Below are 17848 nucleotides of genomic sequence, written 5' to 3' on the forward strand. Positions count from 1 at the left end.
GTTAACGAATATTAGTGAAAGCTAGAGAAGATATTTACGGAAAAAAAAGTGGTCATAGAAGCCGCTGACAAGGAGACTGAGTGTCCCATAGGACGCAGCGTTGCTGCCCGAATGAACGTAAGTGAAGTGTAAAACCGTATAAATTATAAAAAAAAAAATAAATAGGGTTATAAATCAGCTCTTGCTAGGTGGAACCACTTGCACGAAATCCTAAACGCACGGGACCACCAGCACGTTAAACCTACGGTTCTGTAGTGACAGGTAAAGATAATAGATATGATTCGAGGTTAGGTTTTAATGCTTTTTGTAAAACCGTTTGAAGATTTCCCTTCAAACGAAGGTGTACCCCCCCAGGACCAGTCTAGCGGAACCGTGCACAGTGACACCCCGTGGAAACCTTCACTGTATGTCAGTTGTTTTGGGCCGATAAGGCACACGGCGTGGTGAAATTCGTGACTGACACGTGGAACGGTATTAGCTGACGTGACAGCAAACGTTTGGAAGCTTTTTCCACTGACATCGTAAGCTCACCACCATCGTCCCCGGTGTTCTCGGCCACAAGCTCACCACCATCCTTACCGTTACGTCGCACGGTCGTCGAGGACACGAACCGTCACGTATGTACGCTACCGCCGGAGAGCGAGTGAGTGGCGAGTAGATGAACTACCCAGCAAGTGCACTTGTCCTGCGTCGTGTGACCACGTAGGAATGCGCGCGCGCGAAGAGAATTGGCAAGTAATTCTGAGCAAATGAAAATTGTTAAAACTTACTAACCCTAGTCGTTAAGCTATAGCAATGAATAGATAGAAGAGCTAGGAAAGGAAGTTGGGTTTCGTTAATGTCTCGACAGAATAAAATGGAAGTAGCATGACAAGATTGTAGATTCTTTTCTAGAAAGCTGAAAGCGTGGTCTTCAAAGAGGTAGTTTTACAGGGTACATTCGGTTCGGGTCGCAGTAGTATAGGCTCTGGATTGGCAAACCTACAAAGGACACCAATCTACCCTGAAGTTGTTCCGTTTTTGTTCTATAAGTTGTTGCTTAGCACCGCGGTGTTCAGAAGTTCGGTTTTGGGTTGGAGGTCAAAGACAAGGACTCGCCCTGAGGTCTCAGCCGGGTACGGGATTTTGAGATTTAGCACGCTCCTTCGCGGCAGGTTTCGACTTGTCTGGCGCTTAAGCGGAGGCTGTTTTGTTCCTTCCTTTTGCCACCCTCCTATATCCCGTTACACGTTCTTGCTCATTTCGCCGAGACCATGGCGTCCCATGATACGCTCATAGTCCGTGTTGTCGGAGCCGATCTTCGCATTGAAGTCGCCAGTGTAGATCTTGATGTCACCCTTTGGAACCTTATCCACGACGGCATTCAGTTGACTGTAAAAATTCTCCTTGTCCTGTAGCTCGGCAGCATCGGTTGGCGCATAACATTGGATTATGGTAAGGTTACGAACCCGTGTTCTAAATCTGGCAACGATTATCCTCTCCTTAACAGGCTCCCACTTGATGAGCGCAGCATTTGCCTGGACGCTAAGTAAGAGACCAACTCCACGATGACGGGGAGCGTTTTCACCCCGAATACCAGAGTATAGTACACGTAAACCAAAAATCCATTACAATGAATGTTAGTTCCGTTTCCTATCATCCTCTGTTCATGAACATCGCAACGAATGTTAGAAAGTGACCATGCAGGCGATGTAATGGTTTTTTGTCTTTTTTTTATTTCGTGTTCTATCTACGCTTTCCACTATACCAGTAAGCTTGTAGAACGACGCACATTGTAGAACATTGTACAACGACGCACACACTTGCCTCGAATCTCTCCAGCAGAAAAAAGCATACGAAGTCGAGTATGCGAGAAAATGAGCGCTTCATGTTTGCTTTTAGGCTATCCATATTCAGAAGCACGGAGAGTGCAGTGGAGAAATCACAGGTCTGATAACGACAACGTTCGTGGTTCTCGAGTCCAGTCGGCAACCTTTTTTCACTTTTTTTTTTCGACATAATTAATTTCACTTACTAATACACTCCACATTTTCGGTCTCCAATTTTCTTACATTGGATCGCAGCTAGGTATATCGCATCCTCGGTTCATGCGGTCTCCACTAACATGCTCTGATGATGAATCCCACATAATTGTAAGTGAATCTTACATCCCCCGGTTGGGTGTAGTACCTGTCCCGACGGCAGTTTGTGTTCTCCAAAGTTTGGCCAACGAACTTCACTCAGTCCCAGGATTTCTAGCTTCATACCACGCGCCTCGTTTGCGAGTTGTGCCAGTTTACCCTGCTGGGATAACGTCAACGTGTCCGTTGTTTTGCGCTAAAAGTCGTTGCCGTTAAATCAGTTCGATGTCTTTCTTTGTTGATTTCTGTGACAATTGTATAGGTTTCAGAGACAGTAGGTGGTTGGCCTAAGGTCTCCTATCCGCCGTGATGGGGCTGCCATCTTAGGTGTAGGAATAAGGAGAATTTCTTATTCAGCCGCTGGATGCCAGTCAGACGCTGTTTGAGCCGCACCTCCATGGTGAACAGACGCTTGGGTTGGCGAAGCATTTCCTCTATCACCGTGCTATGGTTACCGCGCCAGTGTTCGTGTCGCACCTCCTCACTCTGCTATTGTCGGATTGACAACATTGCCCAGGCTACGCCAACCAGCGGTGTCCATGTTTCAGCTGGCAGTCTTTTGTGATCATATGACTCGTGGAGGCGTGAGGTAGGAACTTGTGAGGACCGGAGCTATGTATATCGCTCCTTCCAGATTGTCACTCACCATTTTGTAGCCCTCCCTAGTAGCACGCTTGTTACAAATCAATTTTAGAAACTTATATACGACTAATTTCAGTCATAAACAAGATGCTGTAACTTATTGTGATGAAAGTGTGCTACTTGGGCTGTGGTAGATCGTTAGACTTGCGGTAACACCAACCCCCGAGTATCTAGACAGAAAACCTTAGTTTCACGTACCCACTTACAAATTGTAGATATTTCCACCGTACGTAAACAATGGGGTCAGCCATCGTTGGTGGCACAACTTTTTTCACAAAAGATAACATGTTTTTGCTTCCCTTCAAGTGTACGCCGAAAGCCGAAAGAATAAATTTTGAGTGAGACGTATTACTTATGTTGCATTGTTTTCCTTATATCTTGGAATTTATTGGAAAACTAAAAACTAAAACTAAAACTAAAAACTAAAAAACTAACCAAACTCATACTGTTCCGCGGAGAGTAAAAAAAAATATTGATATATAGTTCAGTACACGTCGCAATTAAAAAACCTCAATTAATCCACCAGTAGTGTGATCTGATCCTTCTTATTTCTGTAGATTCTGATATTCTCCTTAAAAATGACCCCGATAGCACCACCCTAATATTGTACCAATTACAAACCGTAACCCAAATGGTTTAACCATATCACACATAGTTCGGAAAATAATCTGAACTGGTTGTTAAGCACTTTTTATGGTTATTTTATAGGTTGACCGGAACCCGACTAAAAGTGGGCGATTTGATCCAAGGCACACAATATTACCACCATTGATATTGTTATTAAATTTTAAAGTAATTTGATGCATCACATGATGGGTTTTAATTCAAGTCTGGTCTGGTTAATTCTCCGGGGCATCTGGGGCATACCCCAAACTGACATATCTGCGGGATGAACGCTCATCTTTGGACCTCTAACCTTCGAATTCCATCGTTAAGACCCTCGGACTGAAGTGGGAACCTCGATCGGACGTGTTCAGATTCACTGTACCTCAGTGGAATCCTGCTACTGAGCTCAACAAGAGGATCATATTGTCCGATTTTGCAAAGCTTTTCGATCCCTTAGGCCTGGTAGGACCTACATTAGTCCAAGCGAAGGTATTTCGTCAGGATCTTTGGAGAACAAAGTGTTCCTGGAATGATACTCTTCCCGAAGAGCTTCAGATCTGGAAAAGAAGCGGAAACAAACCTCCATACCGAGATTGGAGTTGTCATCCGCACTCACCGGCGTTCATCTGTTCGAGAAGGTCGTCCAAAGTATCAAGATAACTGCTCAACCATACTTTTGGACTGACTCGATGATCGTCAAATGCTGGATCGCTTCTCCACCCTCTCGCTGGAATATGTTCGTAGCTAACAGAGTGTCAGAGATCCAACACATTTCTCGTGGAGGAATCTGGAACCACATCGCTGGGTTAGAGAATCCCGCTGATGTTCTATCACGGGGAATGACGCCTGATTTACTGAATGACTATCAAATGTGGTGGCACGGACCATCCTGGCTTCGGCAGGATAAGACATCCTGGCCAACAACTGCTACAATCACTACTAAACACCTGGATCCCTCTCTTCTTGAAGAAAGAACTACTGTGTCAGCCGCTGTGATCGAGACCAGTTCAGTCTTCGGTCTACGATCGTCTTTGAACGATCTTCTCCGATTGGTAGCTCTCATCCGAAGATTCGTCCACAACTGCAAGAACCGTTTAGATCGTAGAGTAGGCTTCATCAGATATGAAGAGCGAGAAGAAGCACTGCGTCAGCTGCTAGCTCTTGCCCAACAGGAAAGTTTCCCCGAAGATCTCGCCGAGCTGCAGAAGAAGGGTGAAGTCAAGTCTACATCGAGGATCAACCAGCTCACTCCACGCTTTGTAAACGGCCTAATCCTGGTCGGTGGCCGGCTCGCGAATACCAACATTTCGGCTGGCCGGAAACATCCAATTGTTCTTGACAATCAACACCCTTTGTCTGTTCTCATCGCCACTGACTATCACCGCAAGCATCTCTATGCTGGACAACAGCTACTGACCGCCAGCATGCGGGAAAGATACTGGCCAATTGCTGCTCGCAACCTAGCACGCATGGTCATTCATTGCTGTGTAAAATGCTTTCGTGCTCGACCGAAGCTCCACGAGCAACTCATGGCAGACTTACCATCGGAACGAGTAACTCCAGCTTCCCCTTTCTTACGAGTTGGAGTGGATTACTGTGGTCCGTTTTACATCCAGTAACCGTACAGAAAAGGAGCACCGATAAGGTGCTTTGTCGCCGTGTTTTTGTGCCTTGCAGTGAAGGCTGTTCACTTGGAGGACGTGGGAGACCTAACCAGTTAGGCCTTCATCGCTGCGTTGAGAAGATTCGTCGCACGCCGTGGACGTCCAGAAATCCTCATGTGCGACAACGCAACGAATTTCATCGGGGCACGGCGTGAATTGGGTGAACTACGGAAACTGTTCAATAACCAGGAATTTGCGAAGACAGTAGCTGAAGTGACGGCAATGGACAACATCAACTTTAAATTCATCCCGCCAAAATCTCCAAATTTTGGTGGGCTTTGGGAGGCTGCCGTGAAGTCGATGAAAGGACATCTGAAGCGTACCCTTGGAAACACGGTTATTTCATCTGATGAAATGGCAACTCTGGTGGCGCAAATCGAGGCCTGCCTCAATTCGAGGCCGATTACGCCACTCTCGAATGACCCAAACGACATGGAAATCCTGACTCCTGGTCACTTTCTGGTGGGAAGACCACTCACAGAAATTCCAGAACCGTCACTTGAAGACCAGGCTTTCGACATGGCAGCGAGTGCAGAACTTCCTTCAACACATCTGGAAGCGTTGGTCGACTCAGTACCTTTCTGATCTGCAAGCTCGAACAAAATGAACCAGGCAACGGAACAACGTCTCCATTGGAACCATGGTGCTGCTATGTGAGGATAACACACCACCCCTAAAGTGGTGCATGGGACGAGTAGTGGAGATCCACCCGGGAAAGGACGGCAACATCCACGTCGTTAAGGTTCGCACGAAGGACGGAGAGTTCCTACGGGCGATATCCAAAATTTGTATCCTGTCAATACGGGACAATGACACTGCAACATCAGCTCAAGAGGAGGATTAGTTCCTTCTTCATCGAGCGCTTTCAAGCGCTCTCGAGCGCTGCGGAGGCCCGCGGGTCTCCGCGTACCAGTTAAGTCTTTGTTTTTCAATGAACGGTCAAAAAGCTTAGAGAATGTTTTGTCGTCCATAGTCCAGTTCCACCGCCGCGGCTGGAGCCGCACGTCCGAATTTCTGATGTCCGTGTTCCTCTGCCCTTCATCTACCAGTCATCATCAACTGTCAACCAAGGATCACCCTCGAAGTCATACCAAGGTGTCAACAACAACCAAATTCCACTTGGACAGCCCTGAAATATCCGGTCTGAAGGCAATTCTTCATCATCTGATGGTTACTCCACGGGTTCATCGGAAGCGCAACCGCGCTAGCGGAGGCGGACGGCCTCCGCGGACCAGGGAAGTCGTTTGATCTTTGTAATTTAATGTTAAAAAATCGCCTTTCATCTTATTTAGAGAATTCCGGTCGAAGATAGCCTCATCCGAGGTCGAAGGGTCAACTAGCGATGTTGAATTGAGGAGGAATCCATGGACGATCCCCAACCATCCATCGACCACACAGGCCGTGTGAGCGATGACGAGACAGACGAACGAGGCATACATTCCAGCAGCTGCAGTACAGTGATATCTATTGTTATTTATGTACATACGTTTGTTTTGATTTGCATGTTAGGAGATAGGAGATTTTTGTTTTGTATAGCTATCGATGTATAATTCTAGGCATTTCAAGGTATTTCTATTCTAGGCATTTCAAGGCGGCCGGTATGTTCGCACCGGTCACCACTTTCACGGGTTTCTACCTAGAAAAAAACCATACCACTGCAAGATCACTCACTCGATCATGAGTGACCCGAGTAGGTGAACAGTAGGAGATATAGTTGACCTATTCTGCCCAATGTTCCTTATCAATCTATCCCGTACCATATCGATCGCTTCACGATCAACGGTAGGGCCGAGTGTAGGTAGGAAACCGATGATAAAAACATCGCACGCACTTAAATAGGTCCCTAGAATTTTATATAATTTAGTCCGCAATAAACCTTTCACCGGAACAGTCGTTTGCTTAAAATTAAATACAGTCCACATAATTCACCCCGAATAAGTACCGCGTGTTTAAGTGCTTTCTGTGCGCGTTATCCGACGACTTTTGAAACGATTAAGTCCCTGATTGAACAGATCTGTTTATGATATTTTGAAGTAATTTGTTTTGTAACATGATAGGTTTTATTCCTTATCGTTCAAGTATTATGGCTCTCATTCCCCGGTACACGTTCCTGTCACATATCCAGCACCAGTTGACCGAATCTGAACCTGTTCTATGCGCGAGCCTATACGATGATACTTTTCATTTGGTGGTTGTTGCGTGCAATTGGCATTAGTGGTTACCGAGAAATACGACATAATTCCCAAAAGCCATGTTTTTCGGAACTTGTCCCATACATACTCCGGAAATAGTTGAAGGCTTCTAAATTTGTTCAACAGCATTCAATGTTATAATAATATTTTTTATTTGCTGGGTGTATCGTTTAATTCGGTTATGTGGTTGCCGACAAACACCACTTAGCTCCCGAATTTCGTGATTTTCAGCTCTCCTTCCGTTCATATTTCCGGAACCAGTTAATCGAATGAAAATCTATTGATTAACATTCTATAGAATCATGGTGCCTTTCATTTGGTGGTTGTTGCGCTGAATTCACACATACACAGACAGATAGTTTTCGATCCCGTCAAGCTTAGTAGATTAACGGCGCCGGTGGTGTAGTGGTAAACGTGATTACCTCTCACCCCAGCAGGCCTGGGTTCAATCCCAGTCGGCACCGTTAGGATGTTCTGAGGTATAACATCTCTGATCACGCCTTCCTTCGGAAGAGAAGTAAAACCGTCGGTCCCCGGTTCATGAGTTGATGGGTCGATGGGTCCAGGTGTGGGAGCTGCCTTCCTGGCGTCGATAGCATTGGTGCTCAGCATGGAAAACAAGATCGACGGAAAACCAATCAAGGAAAAAAAAAGCTGAGTCGATTGGAAGACTATTAGAATAAATATGAAAATTATTTTTAATAAAAAAAAGAAAAACTCAGAAACGTTAAAAAAAGAGTTGATTAAAAATAAGACCAACTGTAAATTTACTCCACCATTATTCGATTTGACAGGACCAGAGTACCCCGACATCACATTGACAGCTATCAAATAGCTCCCGGGGTGGGCAACACTCACTATCTGGGACGGGACTTGACAATCGGGTAGCGATTTCGAGCCAATTTGCTGTCAAATCCGAGCCAGTTTCTGATTGGTCGCTTTGACAGTTGCAATTGTGGAATAAAAAGGACAGAGAGATCACATCAATCTGGCTGGCAGTGATGCTGGAATCAATGTTGCCGTCCCTCAAGTAACACAAATTCATTGAATTATGTTGAGTAAACTGTTATACAACCTAAACTAGTCATACAAAAATTTTATAAACTGTTATAGAACATGTGTGTTTCTTGGGCAGTGGCATTGTTAGTTGTTTATATTTGCGAAAGGTAAGTTGAAAAATTTAGTGCACTGCGTGTTTTAAACGATGGATATTGCTGTTTGTATATGGTTGTTTTTATTGTGTTGAGCAAAAATGATGTACAAGCTGCTAAACTGCGGTAGAAACTCCAAATAAAATTCAAATTAAAATAGAAAAAATATTTTACATTCCTGGCATCATTGGTCAACTCCATCAAATACCACGAACAGCTTTCCGAAGGGCAATCTTCAAAAACATTAGAAGAATAAGACGCTCGATTGTCAAGTCCTAAGAGGAAGAGGTGACAATTGGCTTCTTTCTCATTTATTTCTATCTCTATCTCTATCTCTATCTTTATCTATCTCTATCTCTATCTCTATCTTACGCACATGAAATCGGCCAATCAGGAGCTGGTTCACGTTTGACAGAAAAGTGGTTCATTTTCGCCCCCGTATTGTCACCTCTTCTCTTAGGGCAAGCAAGGGTCCCGGCTTACTATCTTTTGATGTTCTCGTCAATTGCAGAAAAATCATATAGGGGAATTTACGTATTCTCGGCAACCTAAGCAGCGATCAACTTTCTATAGTCTTTTTCTCTAAGGAAGGCACACATATGCATTATTGGTTTGTTTAAAATCTTTTGCTGCCAGCTGCTCTAACAATTTCAGTCGAAATAATTGTCAAAAACTGTTTTCAAACGCTTTTACAAAGCTCCAATCTGCGTGAGCTGCGTGTTAAACAGCTGTGCTTTCAACGGCAACTCGAAATCAGCAGCATTTTGTAGTGCGTGTGTTTCATTTCAAGAGAACCCTGCTAGATTAGTTTTTCTCAGTGGTAGAAATATAACCAAATTGAAGCTGAATGCCTAAAGAATCGTTTGAATGCATTCAGCGAAGTGTTTTCGTAAGAAAATCCAGTGAAATTTGCGTTTCAATTTGGGTTGCCGAAAATAGTCTGCCATGCCGAAGTCGTCATCTCCCCTACTAGCGCAAATGCGTTTTGCTCATCACAAAGATGTTTTGAAAAGTACTAAAAGCGTCATCTAAATTATCATTTCAACTCATTTATGACAACTGTTGCGAGAGGCAACGGGTGGACAGGGGATTTCTTCCGCAAATTTAATACCAGAACCCAGAATATAGGAATTCGTAGAGATATTATAATTTTCCTGTAAATAGGTAACTTAGTTTAATTTATAATGTGTTTTGTATATATCTATAAGTGTGTTCTATAATAATTTTATTTGCATGTATGCGATCATTATCGGTGTAAGCTCTAGCTGTAAATTTGGTTTGTAATAAGTGTTACATTTTAACTCACGTTTAGTCCCCTTTCTGTAGTTGTTTGATTTTAGCTGTTTTTGAGAGTAGAATGCGACAAGCTGTAATGTTTGTATCGTTTAGATTTAGAAGAAAATCTATTTTATTTATTTTCTTACCGCAATTCCAACTCTGTAGGCTAGTTTTTAAGTTAGATAGTAGCTTTATTTAGCAGTTGTACCCAAGAAGCTATTAATTCAGGTTTAGGATAGTTATAGGTTCAATTTAATTTAATAATACTCACTAGATTAGGTAGTAATGTAAGTATAAACTATTATTTAGTATTAATCTCTTTTATGAAAAAATGTACATAATTTAGTATTAAGCACAAATCCTATACCGCACGGCCTTTTAGATTTACTTGGCTATATGGCCTTTGTTTTTGGTTATCTGGCACTTACCTCGATCGATGGTAGACCTACCATATTCTCATTGTCATTTATCCGTCACAGGCGATCGCATGCCAGGGTTGCCTTCGCTCGATCAAACGAGGGGCCTGCTTGATTGTGGATATGCGCAGCCAACTAGGGATGGCCAACAACAACCTACCCAAGTAACACATAAAACATCTTTTTGAAAAATATTTAGAACGGCTTGTTATATAAATGTATTATAAGTGATGCAGAAAACATCCCACGTTATATATGAGGTTTATAGATGTTTTTTTTTCATACTTCCTAGATTCAACATTTTCCAAAATAGTTTTCTTTTGCTTTTATCTTTAAATGTTATTTAAACGTGCATCTTACTGTTTTAATACCACTATAAAACTTGTCGTATACAAAATCAATCTTAGTTGAATTTATAAAGTTCTTGAAGAGATTCTGAACTTTCCAGATTGACGTAAACATTGACGGCGCCATTGAGCCGGACTGTCTCTTCACGCAGTGATTGACAGTTTCTTATGAGGTATTCGAAGGTTTGTTATAAAGAAAGTTGAAAACACTTGTTTATTACATCTCATAAATTAATATAACTGAAAATGTGCAGGTTGTCTTATAAGGAGTTGAAAATACTTTAAAATAACACTCTGGCAATTAGATGTACGCTTTGCTGCTAACAAAACATCTTTATGACGGATTGAAAGCGTGTTGAACGAGAATATAATTTTCATGCCATTGGCAAGAACATGATAGATACTTGTAACAAACCTCTCATCAAGCGGAGTTGGTCTAGTTAGGAAGTAGTAAGTCTACCACGCCAAGGACCAGTGATCGAATCCCATGCTCAAGTTCTTTTTTGATGTTTTTTTTTGCCGCCGGTTTTTATGATGTTTCCAAAACATGTTATAAGACCAGTATTTAGTTGTATAAGCTCCGCGACTTGCGTTTCTTAGGTTATATAAATGTATTTAATGACGTATATTACAGTATTATTAATTCTTTACGTAAGTCATTAAAATGTATTTTCAACTTCTTTATGACAAGCCGTGTTGCTTGGGTACACTTTTGCAGTTGAATCAATGTATAGTGGTAGAATTAATGTTTTGTGGTAGATGAAGTTAAGCTATGTTTTCTTTATTATAGCGGCTTTCAGCCTATGGCTGGTTCGCCTCCGTGTGGTAGATGAAGCTGCAGAACAGATTTGAATTGTTATCGATGCATGAATACGACATATTTACGTAGAAGTGGTTTTATTCCTCTTGATCAAGCAGGGAACGTAAATAATATCAATAATTTTGTCGAATCAGGTTTCAGAGTTCTGAGCTAAGCTAAAGAGCTGGAATTACACAGGTTATTTGGGGATTTTAATCAGTTTTCCCTTATGTGGCATACATCTTTGGGAGGCTTTAACGAATCGTCACGAATCTGCCCATTCCAGTAATGCTTTATTTGACGGTATGACACTATTATGTTTATAGCAGTTGATTGCTATCAAGAATGTAGGAAACAGAACCAAGTTCTACTGAAATGTTCACCACCTACAAGGTTTGGGGAACGAAATGACGACAGAGACTTCAATTTTAGTAGAACTGACTATGCAGCTCTAAACCAGGCTCTCTCCTCCGTCGACTGGTCCCGGTTGTATGAGTCTGTTGACGTTAATGAAGCAGTTGATTCGTTCTCCAGCACCTAACACCGGTTGTTCTGTGAACATGTCCCACCAACACGCCCTCGTCCATCGCCGTCATGGTCAAACAGCCATCTCCAACAGCTCAAACGTGAAAGAGCAGCAGCATTGAGGATGTATTCGAGAGAAAAAAATCCCTTCTCCAGAAGAATCATCTTTGCAGATAGTATCAGATACAAAAAGTATAACCGCTTTTTGTTTGCTAAATATGTTCGTTGACTTCAATCAGATGTTTAAGAAAACCCCTTAATGATTTTGGATCTCTTCGGTCCCAAGCTAATCGATGCACCCCTAGAAACCAAGGTTGCAAAGACTCATTTCAGCTAAAACAATGTTTTTCTAAATTATGAAATAATTAGATGCCATGATCAAATTTTGAATTGGTAGGATACAAGAAGGGGTTGCAAAGAATGTGTTTGACATATTAAACCTGTTTATTTCACTTCATGAGAGTCACAATCAGCGATTTTTCACAAACTCACTCACTCACTCACTCACTCACTCAGCGATCAGCAAATCGCTGATTGTGACTCATAGAAAGCAAAATTTACAGGTTTTATGTTTCCAACGCATACTTTGTAACCTCTTCTTGTAAGTTACAAGTAAAACATGCCATCATACCATCTTTTGGTTTTATTATTCCGAAAAACATTATTTTAGCTGAAATGAGTCTTTGCAACCTTGCTAGAAACATAGGAAAATCCACGAACCCCTCATTTTATCTGTCAAACTTTCTTAGTGAATCAAAACAAACATAGTGTAGTAATAGAATTTCGACTAGAACGGGGTACGTTAATCGATTTGCTTGGGACCAATAGGCTAGTCAAGTAGTGAGCCAATTTAAAATCGTTAGTTTCCACCGGTTGGTAGTAGTGAGTGAAATTAATATGTTGAAAAAAACGTTGCAGAATGGGAGACTCGAACCACGAACATTGTGACTATCAGACCTGTGCTTTCTCCACTGCTCTCTACATGCTTCAGGATATGGATAGGCTAAAAGCAAACAAGAAGCGCTCATTTCCTTGCAAATTCGATTTCGTTTGCTTTTATGCTGGAGAGAATCGAGGCTAGTGTGCGCGCCGTTCTACCATGTTATACATACAAATCAAGGCAAATGCTTGCTTGTGTAGATGAAAGCATATACAGAACATGGAATAAAAAAATATTAAAAATCAATGCATCATCTGTAAGGTCAACTTCTAACATTCGCTGTGATGTTCATGAACAGAGGATGATAGGAAATGGAACTAACATTCTTGGTAGTAAATTTTTGGTTTGCGTGTATACAAAACATCTTAAAACTAAAGGGTGTCCACGATGAAATTGCCACACTGTGAAATTGCTCTAACTTTTTATCCGTTGGGTAGAATTTAATGAAAATTTGGGTGGATTTAGTTCATAGTGCATTATTTACATCCTGCAAGTTTTAAAGTCCTGTGATCAAAACTCGCGGAAATGGAGTCGAAAGAACAGCTCGTGCGTGATAAAATCTTGCGCATTCATCACGAGAACAAGGATCTCTCGCATCGTTCCATCGCTAAAACGTTGGGAATCGCGATCGGTGTCGCGAGTGATTAAGCGGTTCGAGGAACGGTTGACCACCGATCGGAAGCCCAGAAGTGAAGGAAAAAGTATTCCGTACAACACCAAAAATCACAACCGCGTAGTTGGGGCCTTCAACCGAAATCCGAACGCCTCCGTTAGGGATGTGGCTAAGAAGCTGCACCTAAGCCGAAGTTTTGTCCAGAAGGCCAAAACTAAGGCTGGGCTTCGAACGTTCAAGGTACAAAAGGCCCCTAATCGCGACGAGAAGCAGAACAAGTCCGCCAAAACCCGTGCCAGGAAGTTGTACCTCAACATGCTGACGAAAGTTGAATGCTGCATCATGGACGACGAAACATATGTGAAGGCCGACTTCAAACAGATCCCCGGCAACCTGTTTTTCACGGCCAAGGATAAGTTCAGCGTTCCGGAGCATGTCCGCACTCAGAAGATGTCCAAATTTGCGAAGAAATTCCTGGTTTGGCAAGCCATCTGCACGTGCGGGAAGCGGAGTGCACCTTTCGTGACCCAGGACACGATGAACGGACAGGTGTACATAAAAGAGTGCCTCCAGAAGCGGCTGCTTCCTCTCCTGAAGGCCCACAACGTCCCAACAATCTTCTGGCCGGATTTGGCCTCATGCCACTACTCCAAGGACGTGCTGAAGTGGTATGCGGACAATAAGGTCAATTTCGTGCCGAAAATGTTCAACCCTCCCAACACTCCGGAGCTCCGCCCCATCGAGAAGTACTGGGCGATTATGAAGCAGCACCTTCTTAAACGACCTAAGGTAGTGAAGACAGTCGAGGAACTGAAGAAAGTATGGGTTTACATGCAAAAAACGGTTGATTCACAGGTTGTGCAGAATCTTATGGCCGGGGTTAAGGCCAAGGTGCGGGCATTTGCGTATGGACTGTAAATAAAATACGAGTAAAATGGTAAAATGAAGTTTAATAGTTATTTTTCAATCCCTGAAAATTTGATGGCAATCGGATGAAAACTCGAATTTTCCGAATCAATTTTGTGTGTGGCAATTTCATCGTGGACACCCTTTATAGTCAAAACAATAAACACTTTATCTTCCGCTATCCAAAAACCATCCTCCATCAGAACGGGATCCACTTCCAGTGGCAGTATCGCCAACAGGGGGCAGAGCGCTTCCATTGCAGCAATGGACGCAAAACGTGGTCAGCTCTCACACACTCATCACGAAACGATTGTTTTCAAAGTCGATGACGCATCGACCGAAAGAACTGGTGATGAAGAACAATGCAGAAGACCACACAATGCTTGCTGCTGAGTAAACAGAAGTTCGTTTGACACGCATCGAGAGTGACCTGCATCTGTCGACAGCCGAGTTATCACTGAATTTAAACACATGTTATGGACAATTTAATTTTTGCTACTCATCACAATGGCCATTTCGTTGCGAGGAAAAATTGTAGGGTAGAGAACTACTTCGGTCTATCGAGCAGAAAACTTCAAATAAATCCATGATTTCAGAGTTAACAAGTCAATTATGCGTTTGGTACGATACTTTAGTTAATAAGCTACCGAACGAAGTGAATGAGAACGCGTGATATGGAGGTTTGCACCCATTATTCCCAAAAACAAAAGAAGCGCTCCTACCGAATCAATTTTTATCTTCATCCGATAGGCCGAAGTGAATTCATTGGCGTTTCAATGGTGTTACAATGCGTTAGGCGGAGTTTGGAATCCGTAGGCCGAGTTTAGCGTCAAGAAGCAGTGTTAGACTTTTAACAATATCTCAACAATTTGTTTCACTTTATCAAATCTTACGGTACGTACGGAAAGGTAAATAAATTTAGAAGCCATAAGTTTTAATAACATTCCGTTTGGTGCTAAACTGCGCTATATTAAGAAAGACTAAGTGCGGGTTGTGCTTAATAGGCCGGAAATGGGGTAGTTAACCCTACATGTCCAAATAGGATTTGGTTTCATTGGTTTCTTATTCTCCCTTCGTGTATGCAAAAAAAAAAATCAAAATTGATAATAATGGCTTATGTACCAGTTTCGCTCGTACAAAATAATAAACTTTTGTTGATTTTTAATGGAACCATCGCTTCGATTCCTCTTTTTCACGTTTGAACAAAAGAGTTCGTTTTCTTTCACCGCTTTTACCAGTCTCCCAGGCATGCGTGAGGGTGCATGTTTTGTTGGGTGTAGTACATCTCAATTTAAAAGATATAATATGATAATTCTGGACGGAACGAGCTTTATGTGAGCACTGTATAAGGGATTATTTGCCAAACCATTATACTTCTCGCTTATCTTTTGAATTTTCATTCTCATGGTAAATGGATATCTCAATAGATGAACTTGACTTTTTAGGTTTTGCCTCTGGAATTTCGTGTTCTATGTTTGTTCAGTTTGCGGGAGCGTGGGTTTATCTTGTATTCAACTTATCTGTATATAAATAATCGAAACATTTTAAAAACGATTGCCTTCCAAGGGTGAAGGAACTGTACTCGCAGTTTACATATTATATTACAGGAAAATCTATAACATCAAGAATGGAGAAGATACTTTTTTAAAGCGATTTCAAAAAACCTAAACAGAATCAAACCAGTGATTATTTTCATTTGCATATAGTTTTATTATTAATCTGTAGAACATAATTGTTTGTTTTTTTTTAGTTCATATTCTGCTTTTTCAATCAATTTGACCACGTTTATTGTCCCAAAGTTGTTGGAGCAGATCTTATTTCTAGCATAGCATAGCAAAGCATAAACCAGGTTGCATAATGTCGTAGGTGGTACGAGCTCCAAACTGTTGTTAAGAAGGAGACCCACCTTCATCCGTTGCTGTTAGATAGTAATTTGTGATTAATTACTACCTCTTAACATCCTAACTCCCACTGTCTGGCAGTGGCATTATGGATAAAAATCTGCCTGCAATCATTTCTTATGAATGCAAGAAGCTACAATAGCCCATTTCAAGAACGCAAGCATTCCGAAGCCACTTTCACACATGATAAGCCCCGCTCTAATACATAATGTACTGAAACTTTCAATCCAGCGTCAACTACAAAATAAGCTCAAAACTAATCCTAAAAGCTGCTGGAATCACGTGAAAGATCAACGAAAGGAATCGGGTCTGCCCTCTACAATGTTCAGCGGGGATCGAGAAATGTCTAATGTGGATGGTATCGCGGATCTATTCAGATCACATTTCTGCAGTTTTTTCGTCAACGAGGAGCTCTCTGACGAACACGTTTCAGATGCAGCAAGTGAGGCTCCCATGCGTTCAGTCGTTGAATCTCATCCACCTTTATCGAGAGATAACGTTCAAACAGCAGGCCTTCGCTTAAAAAAATCTTCCAGTATTGGCCCGGATGGAATTCCACCTGTGGTGATGAAAAACTGTATAGGAGCCTTGAGCGCACCACTAGCATTTATATTCAACCTCTCGTTGAATTCTGGAATCTTCCCTGATGGCTGGAAGAATTCTTTTGTTTTTCCTGTCTTCAAGAAAGGCGATAAACAGTCAGTGATCAACTATCGAGGCATTGCGGCTCTGTGCGCAGTTTCAAAACGTTTTGAGCTGATAGTTTTGGATTATTTTAAACACACTTGCTCCAGTTACGTTGCCTCCGAACAACATGGATTTATGCAGAAGAGATCCACTGCATCAAATCTCGTGCAATACACATCTTTTATAATTCGCGAGCTTGAAAAAGGCGAACAAGTTGATGCTATCTACACGGATCTCTCTGCTGCGTTTGATAAAATGAACCACAAGATTGCTGTTGCCAAATTAGAGCGATTAGGCTTCCATGGTCCCCTTCTTAATTGGCTTCGTTCTTACCTCACCGGTCGTCAAATGTCAGTGAAAATAGGTGACCGTATTTCTCAGTCGTTTCCGGTTTCTTCTGGTGTACCCCAAGGTAGTCATATTGGGCCGTTCGTATTTCTGCTGTATTTGAATGACATTCACTATTCAATCAGGTGTCCGAAGCTATCTTATGCGGATGATTTTAAACTGTATTTTGTCGTAAAGGATCGTAGTGATTCAGTTTTCCTTCAACAACACCTGGACGTGTTTGCTACTTGGTGTCACAAGAATATGATGGTATTGAATGCTTCCAAATGTTCCATCATCACTTTCTGCAGAAAAAAAATCACCCACCTGCTTTACGTACAGCCTTCATGGTCAGACACTTAATTGGGAGACTACAGTCAAAGACTTAGGAGTCATGTTAGATTGTCAACTAACCTTCAAGGAGCATGTGTCATATGTCGCCAGTAAAGCATCTTCTCAGCTTGGCTTTATTTTTCGCTTTCCTAAAGATTTCAGAGACACTTCGTGCTTGAAAACGCTTTTTTGTTCACTAGTCCGTTCGACACTGGAATACTGTTCAGTAGTTTGGGCGCCGCACAGTGGTTTGAATGCTAAATATCACGAACTTTTTTATTTGCGCCTTCAATGTCAGTTTTTTCACTATGATGTCTTTAAAAGAGTTTTTTGTATAAAATAAGGCGCAAAGACTAGTGATAGGTTTTAGTTCATAACTCCACCACAGGCGGCGCTGCCAA

The 17848-nt window shown here is 42.1% G+C and overlaps 1 protein-coding gene across 1 annotated transcript; it reads left to right on the plus strand.

Annotated features, from left to right (window-relative positions):
• The first annotated feature begins 5146 nt into the window (after positions 1-5146).
• On the plus strand, positions 5147-5617 carry LOC135702207 (uncharacterized). The gene has a single exon (XM_065223231.1). It carries the CDS (start codon positions 5147-5149, stop codon positions 5615-5617), a length of 471 nt encoding a protein of 156 aa, XP_065079303.1.
• The last annotated feature ends 12231 nt before the right edge of the window (positions 5618-17848 follow it).

The sequence above is a fragment of the Ochlerotatus camptorhynchus genome, unplaced genomic scaffold (assembly GCF_037179485.1).
Source record: "Ochlerotatus camptorhynchus isolate MF236.1 unplaced genomic scaffold, CSIRO-AGI_Acam_v1.1 ptg000187l, whole genome shotgun sequence".
In the NCBI taxonomy this organism is placed as follows: Eukaryota; Metazoa; Arthropoda; class Insecta; order Diptera; family Culicidae; genus Ochlerotatus; species Ochlerotatus camptorhynchus.